Below are 13,188 nucleotides of genomic sequence, written 5' to 3' on the forward strand. Positions count from 1 at the left end.
TAGCATTGAGATTGCCAACTACTATATTTGACATATAATCCAGAAGATGTCTGTTTAACCTTTCTCTTGCCATTCCCCTAAAGCAAAGTGTATCAGCAGCGCTATGGATTTTATGTATGCTTAATCAATAAAAAGAACATTTATCTCCAGATCCTGTTCCTTGTCCTTATTTCTCTCTGTTTCCGATTCTGTATGGTCTATCTGTGGATTGCCAGAGGACTTATTTAAGAGTGTGGGTTACTACAGACACAGATACAACCTCAAGTGTACTATATAGACTCAGACCCTGTCTATCCGATGGGCAAAGAAGGGAGGTCCTCTGGAGGATGGGTGCTCTAAAGCCATACTCCTTTGCTTTTGCTTCTGGCCGCCACTCTACTCATGGTACAGGTTAGACGGACCTGTGGTGTGACCCTCCAAGGTTGTTCCTACATCCCTTTGAGTGCTTTGCAATTGCAGTAACAGAAACTGCCCAGACTTACTGAAATAGATGTTAAGAGTTCAGCTCCAGTATCTTGGTGTATGATTTGCTGTTCAGTCCCAGACACAGAGATATCAAAGGAGAGATACTGGGGAGCTGTGTTTCTCAGCAACACCCCAACCTTCCCACTTACACTCTGTTTTCCATGGATATATTTATGTGGTATTTTGCAGTAGATGTGAACTCACTCTACCCACATACTGAGCCCACTTTGAGTGAGTCAGCTCCATCAAACAAGCTGAGTAGCTCTGGTTAACGTGCTACTAAACCTGAGAGGTTAAGAGGGGAAGGTTAGTGGCTCTAGTTCAGTGCCAACTGAGGGCTTGTGGTAACAGAGGGAGTGTATGTCCTTCTGCACATTTGTAGACATCCCCAAGGGGAAACCAAATTAAGTCAAATCCTTCCCTGCTAAAAATTTCTATGCTCAAGTTTCCTACCCCATCAGTACTGATCTGCTCTCTATCTCATAGTTGTTGTAGGAGTTTTTGTGTGCCAATAAAGCTTGTGACCAAAGTCATACCTGTCCCAACCTCAAATGAAACACTCTACTGGAGAGAAGTTTTCTTCCTCTGATGCCCCTCCTGGTAAAACAGAGCTGTTTTCTGTGACTGGGTGGCTTCCAGCACAGCAGCTGCTGGTAACGAGGTGATTGTTACGTATCAGAGAAGGGTGAGGGCTGGGATACCTTGCTGCCTTGCCTCAGAGCCTGCTGGTGCTGTGCATGCTGATCAGGACTCTCTTCCCAGTAGGAGCCGTGTAACACACCCAAAGCAGGGAGAAGAGGTTACTGTTACCCAGGATACATTGCAAAAACATAATTAATTCCCCCAAGAGCTTTGGAGGTGGAGAGAGAACTTTCCCAGGTTCAGTATTATTACATACACAAGTAATGGGTCACACACTTTAGGTGTCTGTATTATAGTAATTTCTGAACTTGTGTTTAAACAAACCCTCTGTGCTAGATATTGTGCAGAGATAAAAAGAATTGAGTGGACTCATCTGACCAAAAGACAAAAAGGTGTCTCAGCAGACATGTTTGCATCTGAGCTGGTTGCTAGTCAGTAAATTTTGACTAGTCTTACTGACTGTAAGTGGGGCTCAAAAGGAAATCTCTGCATCCAAGATAATCTCCTACACAGTGCTCCTCACTATTCATAGCCCTAGAGATAAAATGGTTTATGGGGGCTTCTTTGGATATTGTGCTACTACTCCACAATGATCACATTTAAGTACTTCTCCAGATGTCCTTGGTTTCCAGCTGCCTTCCCTGTCTGCTTCTGAAGTGTGTTTTTATCCTTCTTTATCCATCTTGCATGCATTCAACATATACATACAATCTCACTGAAACCATACAGCCCACACTGATACCGTCCCATCACTTAATTCTCTGCCACACCATGAACATGGTTCTTCTTTTTTTGTGCAGTAGCACTTTATAATCCAGATGTTTAATTCCAAAACACAACCAAAAGGTTATGGACATGTATCCCAAGTAAGACATGACTGTAACATCCACAAGATTTCACTTAGGCACCAGATATCAAAAGATATATTAGCAAAATGCAGAAGCTTTTAGGACGTAAAGTAGCATTTGGGAGCATTAGGGGCTGTCCTGCTACACACCATCATCTCAGCTCTGTTCTGGAAATTGTGCAGAACATCCCTAGATCAGGAGCAAATCCCAGAGACTTTGCTCATAAAAGCTCTACTTGCTTACCCCTGGGCATAGCAGTAGCTCAGTGATGTTCATGGTTTCACTGAGTCAAAGGACTTTAACCATGTTTCACCTTCATGCCAGGGACAAATATGGAGATGACTTCGCCTCGTCCACTGCCTTTATGCAGGCACTTGGGAGGATACAGTGCTGGGCACAGATTGTAAGATCCTGAGCTGACACAACGCAGAAGCACTGTGGGTTTACTGTTACTGTGGGAGAAGGTATATTGCTAATGGCAGCCTCTTGACCTGCCTTTGTCTAACAGATTTTATGTGGCTTCAAGCCATAGTTCATTCAGCTCCAGAAAAATATGAATTTTAGGCTGCATGATCATTTTTTGCAAATATACCTCAGAAAGCAATAAGAGTCTTGCTGTGCCCATATCAAGAAAGAAAATTAATCATATGCTTAGTGTTTATGCAGTGATTTCTCCATTTTTACACTGCTTTATTATTAGCTGATATATCATTGTATTACAATCTCCATCTCAGCTGTGCTTAAGTAACTTGTTTTAGTATCTCTAAGTTTCCATATACCCAATGGGGAAAATAATTCCTTGGCCTCATGTTTTGTCTGTGTTGTCTCCCACGGGAGACAGTTCAGAGTAAGGAATGACTCTTATTTCTTATATTAAACAAGTCTGGAAATCTCATGTTGCCTTACAAGAATTTCTAATGATTCTTTCTGAATGCTTTCACTCCAAATGTTCCAAATTCTTGAAGCAAATAGTTTTTAACTGCTAAAAAAAGTTCTTGTTTCCTGTCAACATTTCAAAATAAGAGAACAACTTGGTTTTTCTCATGCCATTTTTTGGTTTAAAAAACCTGAGCTGACATTTAAGAGAAAATGAAAATGTTCTGTTTCAAAAACAGTAAAAGTAAGAAGCTTTTATTTTGACATCTCCCGGGAGTGAAAATCAAATTTCCTCTTGTTGAAGTATTTTTTTAAAAAAATCACTTTTGACATAATCTTAAATTTAATTTTTGGAGCGGAAAAAGGGACTGGCATAAAGGTGAGTATATTGAGACCACAGGGACTGAAAGTGTCCATAAATTTGGCTTAGGGAATAGGGCGTTGCTGGCATGCAAATCAGGATGTGTAGATTTTGGGTTCTAATATATCTTTAAACAGATTGCTCCATACATGATTTTCAGTTTAACACTTTACTGATAAACAATATCATAAGGAACATTTTATTGTTAGATTCTCAGATAAGCCAGAGTCTGACGTTTCCTCAAGCTCCCAGCCTGCCACTGAAGAAGAAGGGGTTATTTTAGCATTCTGCAGAGGAGTCTGTGGCAGTTGATGTTGCTGAACAGCACAGAGACATTTGCCTTGATTAGGCAGAATTTGTGGCATTTTCATTGGGCTCTGAAGCTGATGTGTAGGAGAGTTTCTTCTGCCCCCGCTTGGAAGTGTGCATGCATGTAAGTGTCTGTAAATGAGAGTGTCTCCATTTCCTCTGTGACCTTATGCTTGACTTGGATTACTTTTACTAGATTGCATGTACACACACACACAAATATACACACCCTCACCCCCACCCATCAAGGTTTTGTCTCTGATGCAAGAATTTAGTCCTGTGTGATAGCAAGCAAAAGAGTAACTGAAACAATAAGATCAGCATAGGGATGTCCAGCTGTCTCTTGTCATTGCCATTTCATGTGATTGTAAATTAATCAGCTGCTATCTCCTGTTGCTCATGGTGCTTTGATACCTGACAGCCATAATCAAAGGCCAAGATTATGCCAGGCGCTGCACAGAGCAGCACAATTAGACAGTTCCTTAATGACAGAATATAACATACACATAGGACAAGGGACAACAGATAGATATAAACAGATGGGGGAGGACTAGGCAACTATGCAGCAGTTCACTCACTAAGTGAAGGTTTCATCTTACTAATGGTTGAACTTTTCTGTAACTGTCATGTTGAAGGGAAGAACAGCGACTGAATCTGTGGATGTGTTGGGTGAACAATGCCCGCCCAGGAGGAATATGTAGGCACTTGTCTGAATGCCAAACAGATGTATGATAGAGATTGATATAACAAACTTATTGGAGGGGTGAGTGAGTTCCTTAACAATAAGAAATGATGTAGGGATGGAGAGTGAAAGGCCTTGAAAATAGAGATCAGCAGTGCATCTGATGTGAGAGAGAGCAAAGAAATGGCAGAAGGGTATGAACAGAGAGGAGAACCTGGGCAGAACATTGAGTTAATGCAATGATGGTTGCAGCAGTATTCTGAGCTGTGCAGTTACTCATGAAAGCTGGAGAACAAGGTCCTGTAGTGGCGGCATCACTAGAACTGACAATCTGGGTCTAGCTGTACAAATAGTCTAACAAGCCTAGACTTTAGAAATGCAAGGGACTGAAATCCTACACTTTATTGTGTGTCTCTAGAAAATCAGTTCTAAATTGCTTGTTCTAAAATCAGGGCCTTTGAAAGTCATCCATATTATTGTAATAAACCCCATCCATTACTGCAGAACTTAGAAATGAGGTGAGGACTGGGGTCCTATTGCATTAGCTGCTGTACAAGTATAAACTAGTATGGAGATCTTTAATGGCAACTTATTTTAGCCTTTCCTTTACTTTAGCTTTTCCTACAGTTTATAAGGGGAAATTTTGGAGTGGGATGTGGAAGTCAAGAAGAGGAGAGGCACAGAGCAAATGAGAAGAAAGATGGAAGAAACATTCAAAGGACAGAAGTGCAGGGAGAACAGATGAAGATACTATGTGGCTATAGGGATGGAGGCTCTGAAAGAGTCGGCACAGAGGAAAGAGTTTCTTTTCAGAGCACAGAAAACACCCTAGTGAGCTCAAGTGGGACTGTGGGCCCTTGCTTTCACTGCTTGTGCAGCTGCTTCTTCCAGCTTGAGTGGGTTGGCTCCTCCCTTGTTATTCCCTTGTGCTGACTGTAGAGCATATCTGAATAGCAAAGAAATTTGCAATTAAGAGAAATGCTTCAGAGAGCTAAAAAAGCTCTCATTTTTGCTGAATGTATATTTTGTTGCATGTTTTTTCTTTTTTTTTTTTTTTTTTTAAGCCATTCAATTAGCAATTAATAGTTTTCAGGGTGATCACCTGCTTTTACCAAGCACTGAAGTTTGATCTCTAGGTCTTCTAGCTAGCAAATAAGAAGGCAGGGAACCTGGTTCATCATTGCTAGGAAAGCTGCTGCCTGGGTACCTTCATACTTCTGCACTACTGGAAGTACATGACCTTAAAAGAAGGGGAAGCTCTTTACTTTTCACCTGAGAGATCTCAACTACACCTCTGCTCTGTCCATCCTTCCCTCATTTTGTGCATTAGGCCTGGGTAGGAAAGGCTGGGGGGTAGCAGATGGGAGGCTGACTGTTGCTCAGTTTGGAAAGCAGCTCTTAACATTTGGCTCACACCTGTCAGCAGACTCCGTATACACTTGTTTATCCTCCTCTGTACCATATGTTTCTATGCAAAGTCAGTTCCAATGATCTATTGCCTTACTTCTATCACTCCTATTATGGTCGTAACTGAGCATTTCACAGTCGTTAATGCACTTACGCTGACAGCGTCCCTGTTGCGTAGGCATCTAATATCACCCACTTTACAGATGGGTTAGCTGAAGCTTAGATCAACAGCTCCTCAAAAGTCTTGTTGAAATCGATGGGAAGGAAACATCCCCAGGAGATGTGACTTTGGGAGAGAAAACTACATGCTCAGTTTCACCCAAGCAATTTGCGGTGGAGTGAGGAATCCCTCTTTTGGGTACTACTTGGATGCTCAAAGTGCCAGACCATTCTTGATTTCTTGACACAGAGCTGTTCCCTGCCTTTGCAAGACTCAGCAGACCTGTGGTTGCTGGTGTCCAGTCTTTTTACACCCTTTGCTGTAAATCCCCATCACACAACTCTCCATGTCCTCACCAAGGCCTGGAAGAGGTGCTGTCCTTGGCAGAAGACTTAGTTAAAAAGTTAGTTAAAAGCCCATTAGCCCAAGATAATGATAGCAATCAGCTCAGAAGTGTTCTGCTAATTGAAAAAAGTTGTTAAGAACCAATAAAATGCTTCTACTGCTGTGGAGACTGTTTCTCCTGTTTCCTCTATTCTTTGTATTCTTGTTTGCCTCTCAGAAAATAACTTCTTCGCAGCCCTTCAGATTTAAAGTCTATGTAGGAGAGGAATAGAGTTTTTTAAAATGTACTGTACGTACCTATCAGTCACCTACTTATTAATTATAACTAAAAGCATGATTAATCTGTCATGGATAAGGCTGCTAAGTAACCCTAATCATGCTAATGCATTTCTGTCACTTACACAAAAGGCAGCATTATTACCAGTTTTTACATCCGTGTGCACTGAAGCCCATATACACAGCAGCTGCAGAGCACTGGTAACATTCCTTCTGCCACAGATGGGATGAGACTGCATTATGGATATCTGTATTGCCCCCACAATGCCTGTGCAGTGATTTATTTCCTCAACACTAGTAGGATTTAATGATGTTATCTTTTGCAAATAATTTTGCCTTCTAAAATGGATAATAACTACAGATATGAAAAGTATTTCCACGAGCTCATAATGACTATGACTGAAATTCCTCTGTGGGAGGGGTCAGCATGAAGACCAAAGTGCTACTTAAGCCCTGCAATGAGTGGGAGCTGAGATGCGTAGGTCTTATACAAGTGTGAATGGAAACACTTTTGAGAAAGGAAAACAATTCTGATATTGTGAAGCATAATGCTTTCTCTTCTGTGTTCCTTTTCTCTGAATATTCAATTGATCCATTTTTTAATAGCCTAGATATTGGAACGTTAATTTCCAGGTGCCAAACGAAATTTGTAACCGCACCTGAAACCCTTGTGCATGCATCCTGTCAAGCAGTCAATTGGTGGATATGCTAAATCACAGCTAAGCTATGCTGTTTAACTTTTAAAATATTCTAAAGAAAAGCTTTTCACAGAAAAGAGTTTCAAAACTGACACCTCCAGAAGGCTAATTATACCCTACAGTATTAGGAGCAGAAGACAGGTGGGTCACCCTTTGAAGGAACCATTCCACTGCTGCCTGAGTGACCTGCTCAGACTTGATGCCCTATTTCTGGATGAGTGTGAAGTACGAAGAATGCAACAATTAGGCTTATTAAATATATAAACTGAGGAGAAAAAGTCCCACTTCAAATCTGTGTTTTTTCACCTACTAGCTTTTTGGTTAAATAAGGTAAAGTTTTATATAAGAGTTTTGGTGTCAATTGCCTGAAACTAAAGAACTTCGCTGCCAGATGATGTCTGCAAGATATAATCTGCATCCCTCCTGTGCTGCATGCTTCAGTGACCTAAATAAAGAAACCATTTTGGTTTTCATCTGACTAAGCACCTTGCTGCATGCAGGCAGGGTCTCAGTCAGTAGGTTTCTGAGCACACAAATTTATGAGAGTCCCAAAAGTTTGCACAGGGTAATATTTTTTTTGTTCTAAGCATTGTAGTAGCCAAGTCATGGTCAGTGCATGTTGGGAATGTAGAGGAAGATTGGTAAGAAAATATAAACTGCTACAGAACAAGTGTTGTTTGTGTGGCTTTTACAGTCCTTTGCTCAGCTAACTTTCTTTTTGATTGCTCTTTAGTCATCACGGTTTGGTGTAATGAGTCCACAATAAAATTTTTGTAGCCATTGACATGTGTTATAGTGACACAGAAATTTTTAAGCTCACCATTAAATCATGGAATGCTGTCCTTAACTTAACAATTTCACTCTTTTCTTGCAAAACTGTGATCCCCTACCCTTTCTTATTAATAAACATGATATCCTTCTGTTTGCTTTCCTTTCATTCTGCACAGCTGTACTCTTCTCTTTCATCAAGAGACAGTCATAATTTTGTTTGTCACACTGAAATACAGATTTTTTTCTTCTTTATTTTTGAATAGCAAGTTTGGATTTTCCTTATGGAATAGAAATTAAAACAGCACTGACATTTAGAATGTAAAGGAATTGCTCCAACTGATTATAGTTGTGTTAAAATGAGTCACGCACTTTTGGTCCAAACTTCCTGACATACACATCCACATATATTAATCACTATGACATCATTGAAGAATTATTTTTACCTTGGTAATAAAAGCTGAATGCATTTGTCAACTTGTCAAATTATATTTAATCCAATGAACATGCAGACAGGTTAGGAAAGACGCTCTCAAATAATTGCAGAGCTCAATTCTACATGTCTGAAAATGTGTGCATGTAAAGACATGTAAAATATTTGCAGTTTTGAAATGCAGGTGAAAAGTACTCTGTAAAAACACAAAATAAATTAGGTTTACTAAGAAAAATTAAACTCACCTGTCAACAAATGCATGGTGTAGTACGAAAATAGGATCATTTGCAGAGCCTTGTACTTGGGACATGGAGCCATTCATGTAGATGTGAAGTGCATTATGCAAACCGCTTTGAGATGTGTTTGATATTGCAGTCCGTGGATCAGCAAAGCCTGTACATCCAAGATGAAATCATTTGCTGATATGACAATGCGTATAATTCTTTTTCCATTAAGACTGAAGATCAAAGTACCTACTTTCACTTCATTTACGTTCAGCTTTTTAGACAAGGGCTTAGGAAAACACGTAAAGGAGTGCTAATATATTTCAAAGGCATAGCAAAGATGAAATTAGAATAAGCTAAATTAAAACTCCTGCCATGTAGCTAATGCAGCATGTCAGCAAATGTACTGCTTAATTGCTTTATATTTTTAAATTACTTTGTCCATTGTGTCTGGTTGTTAAAAGACAACATAATCCCTGCAGACATTTATGTGTGTACATTTATTCATGTTGAGAATATTTATTCACTTTATTTTCATTTTTGATCTCTATACTTATAGGTTCCTAAGATAAAACAGGCTATTGTATCTTACCATATACTCAGTCATTTAATAATGTTTGTTTCTATAGAACACATTCTTTTATTGATAGGAGTCAACACGATACAAGCTATAATCTTTACAAAAGGATTTGGTAAATAATTAATAATTTCCCACAGTCAGACTTGCAGGATGAGTTTGTGGATTGCTGTTATTTTGGAGGGCACGTAAAATATGGGCTTTGAGAAGAAGTCACACAGACCAAGCCCCAGATAAGAAATACTGGAAGATGACTGTCCCTTAGTTTTGGTTTTGGCAGCCTGTCCATACCTCAGCTCTGATGTTGGTAGCCCTTCTCAGCATCCTGACAGCCAAGCTTCCTTCCCACATGTAAGGATTCCTAATAAAAGTCAACTCAACCATCTAATCCTTCTCTGGGATTTTCCAGAACAATAAAAACAGAAACACATATCATCTACTCAATCTATTTCTTAACCTGATGCTAGTTCTACCGTTTAACCCATGCTACAAAACCTCTCTGTTCTCTCTCTTTTATTTGGTTCCTGAAGATGTCTTGTTCTCACAATTTCTGTAAGCTGTAGGATGAGGAAGCATATTGGAGACTTATTAAAACATCTTTACAATTTAATAATCAAAAAAAAAGGGCTGTGAACTATATGCTTGTTCTGCTGATCCTCAGTGTTTTCCCAATATTGTTGCAGTCTATCAGGTCTGCAAGGTGGGGAAAAGAAAGATCTTAGCTCTTCTCTTTGTGAAATGCCTCATGCGCTTTGAACACATTTTTATTTACTTATTTGGACCAAGAACTAACATTCGAATGAGAATCAACAATATACTTTTGAAGTGAATCTCCCAACAGTCCTTCTGTTTCATGCTGGACTCACAGGGCACTTTCTGGCTTTGCAAGATGGATCATCTGTGGGTGTTCAGTTCATGGGACTGAACTAGAGCTAGTGTGAAAGAACCCCTTCCATGTCAAAACCCTCATGTGTAACGTCAAAATCAGGTCCTCAGTACCAATGGTTTTACTTTTTGGATTTGCTCCTCTTTGAATCCCACAAAAGATTAACTGAGATGTGGCTAGAGATGCGTTATGAGTAGAGTCATACTCTGTGAATTTGGAAACTTGAGTTTTAGATGCCACTGGGACTCTGATCTTCTGTGTTGAAACGATTGAATCGATTTGTAACTCTAAATTCCCTCATTGGGCTTTGCCTTGTCTGTTAGCCTCTTCAAACAAGGAAAAGCATCTGGCATAAACCCACTGATAATTATAATAAGGATCAAATCATAGCTGTGTCACCTAAGAACCAATATACCATAATAACCATCCATCTTCTTGATTGTAATAGTATGACAAGGATTTTGATAAATTCAAGGGAAGTCAGACTAGAAAACATAATCAGGACTGCTAGAGGAGGTAGAGTTGGCTTATGGTGAAAATTGTGAGACTTCAAGGTGGAGTGAATCTGTATTTAGGAGAGAAAGAGGAGTGTGTTAAAGCTTACAGGTAACTGCAGATTTCAAGTATGTTGGATGTGGACTGGGATTATTGAAGACGCCGCATGGTGACATAAACAGCAATGGGCAGAAGTTCTCAGTAGGAAAATCTTGCCCACAGAAATTTACCTGATGGTGAATGCTATGTTACCTAGCTGTTAATCAGGGGAAGCAGCAGAATAAAATATTACCTATGAAGAATGATGTACATTGACAGTCTAGCCAAAATTACAAGAACTGATGGCAAGAATTTTGACCTTCTTTGCTGATGGTCAGAGCACATGATCATTGAGATCTGTTGATGTAGCAATACTAGGAAATTTCTGTGAATATTAACTGAAAATATTCTACCTGTATATCATTCTGAAGCAACTCCTCCACTTATATTCAGCTGTATTATATTTAAGGGATGATAAACTTTATGCAGAGTCAAGGCAGAAGGCTAGATGTTTTATATCAGACTTGGGATACTTAAAATTTCTTAATGCATTGCAAACTAATCATTCATAAAATATGTACAGAATACTCAGTTTGGCTGGGGACATCTCTTCATGGAACTCTGCACATGAGCAATTTATCTTAATAATCAAAAGCTCTGTAACTGGGACAGCTTTAGCAACTACACCCTTCAGCTGCCAGTTAATTGGGGTGCATTCAGTCAGTGTCACAGGTGACATCATGTTTAACCATGCACATAAGAAGTTCTAATATCTGATTTCTTGTTATGAAAACTCTATATAAATTGTAAAGTTAGCAGGAATACAACCACAATGTGGTGTCACTTTATTTTATTAGCCTGGGTATTATTCTTTTCTCTCAGACTTTTTAAAAGACATCAGTACAATCAGCTATTCAGGATGACATACTATGAAAAAAGGTAGAACCAATTAAAAAAAAAGAAAAGTGAAAACATGAGAATTTTTTCAGAGTACAGGAAACTTTGCTTAGGTGGCTGCAGTAGAATCACCTCTACAGCAAATGTGAGGCTACAGATCTACAAGTGCAGTGAGTTGAAATAAGAGTTCCCTGCCTCTAGACAGGGGAACTCCACTTCCTCCACCTGTCTTGCCCCATGCTGTGTCTTCCTCTCCCGTGCGTTAACTGCACCTCGTCAGTCCTTGTGTGAACTTATTTAACTCACCAAGCTGGCAGTAAACTACCCTGGAGTGTGGGATGTCAGTTTTTCTCTGGGTTACTGAGATACTGTACCTCGTGTAAGGGTATGATGAGAACCAGTGTTGGTACCAAAAAAGGAGAGCGAGTGACTGACTGTTGGATGGAGGAGACTGCATAGAGAAGCAGGACTGTCCCTGATGGCAGTGAGCTGTTAAATCATCTGGCCAGTAGAGGAAGCTGTAGCATTCAGATATCCTTTTAAACCCTCGTTAAATTACGGTGCATTAGAAATAGCCATTAGGGCATACATCACTGAAATGAATGGAAGTTTTACCAGTGATTTCATTAAGAGGAAAATCACATTTTTAAGACATCATAAACCTGATTCTGATCTTGCTCACATCACTGTATATCAGCAAGAGCGATTCAGTGGATTTGAAGTAGCTTCACTGGAGCCAGGACAAATTAAATCAGATGGGGATTTAGCCCAAAGTTTATTATAGGAGGAGCTAATGATGCCATTCAAAATTAAGGCTGTCTGTCAGTTTTTAGGATGATATACAGGTGATTCTCACTGAACATGCTGTTGGGTCAGGTATATGTCTTTTAATAAAGTATTTAATTATATTAACTGTGGATTTTACAATCTAATAACAGAGAACACAGAAGTCATGTACAACCAGTCAGGTGCAAAGCTTCATATATTGAAAGCAGGTAATGTTTTCCTCAGTTGCTCATTTGCCATGGACTGAAACACTGTAAGCAGAGGGTATGGCAGAACATGGAGAGCATTAGCAGTGTTCAGTGCTACAGGAATGGAGGAACCATTCCAACAATCCTATCTCCTCTGATTATCTTAGTGGACTGCTTTACATCTGTGGTTTCCCTAACATCACTGAGGTATTCATAACAGTTTTGCAGGTGTTTTTTTAACTGCAAAACTGTTTTTCTTACAAAATGAATTTTAGTTTTGTATGACTTTCTAGGCCAGTGCTTAGGACACCTGGGACTTTAAGAGCCAAATTCTGCTTTGTATGTCACATGTGGAGGGGATTGAGTGCACCCTCAGTAAGTTTGCATATGACACCAAGTTGGGTGGGAGTGTTAATTTTCTTGAGGGTAGGAAGGCCCTACAAAGGGATCTGGGCAGGCTGGATTCATGGGCTGAGGCCAATTGCATGAGGTTCAACAAGGATCAGTGCTGGGTCCTGCATTTGGGTCACAACCCTATGTAACTTTTGAATTTGGAAAGAGAGGCTGGAAAGCTGCCTGGCGGGAAAGGACCTGGGGGTGTTGGTTGACAGTTGAGTACGAGCCAGCAATGTGCCCAGGTGGCCAAGAAGGCCAACAGCACCCTGGCTTGTGTCAGAAATAGTGTAACCAACAGGACTAGGGAAGTGATCATCCCCCTGTTCTTGACACTGCTGCCTCTGCACCTTGAATACTGTGTTCAGTTTTGGGCCCCTCACTACAAGAAAGACTTTAAGGTGCTGGAGTCTGTCCAAAAAAGAGCAACGAA

The 13,188-nt window shown here is 40.0% G+C and overlaps 1 protein-coding gene across 1 annotated transcript in view; it reads right to left on the bottom strand.

The window, feature by feature from the left end:
- The window catches only part of TYR (tyrosinase), a 50,825-nt gene that overhangs the window by 20,257 nt on the left and 17,380 nt on the right, over positions 1 to 13,188 (bottom strand). The window contains exon 3 of the mRNA XM_074817016.1: positions 8,516 to 8,663. Coding sequence (XP_074673117.1) covers positions 8,516 to 8,663 — 148 coding nt within the window. The remainder of the gene's footprint in view (positions 1 to 8,515; positions 8,664 to 13,188) is intronic.

Source organism: Strix aluco, chromosome 2, assembly GCF_031877795.1.
Source record: "Strix aluco isolate bStrAlu1 chromosome 2, bStrAlu1.hap1, whole genome shotgun sequence".
Taxonomy (NCBI): Eukaryota; Metazoa; Chordata; class Aves; order Strigiformes; family Strigidae; genus Strix; species Strix aluco.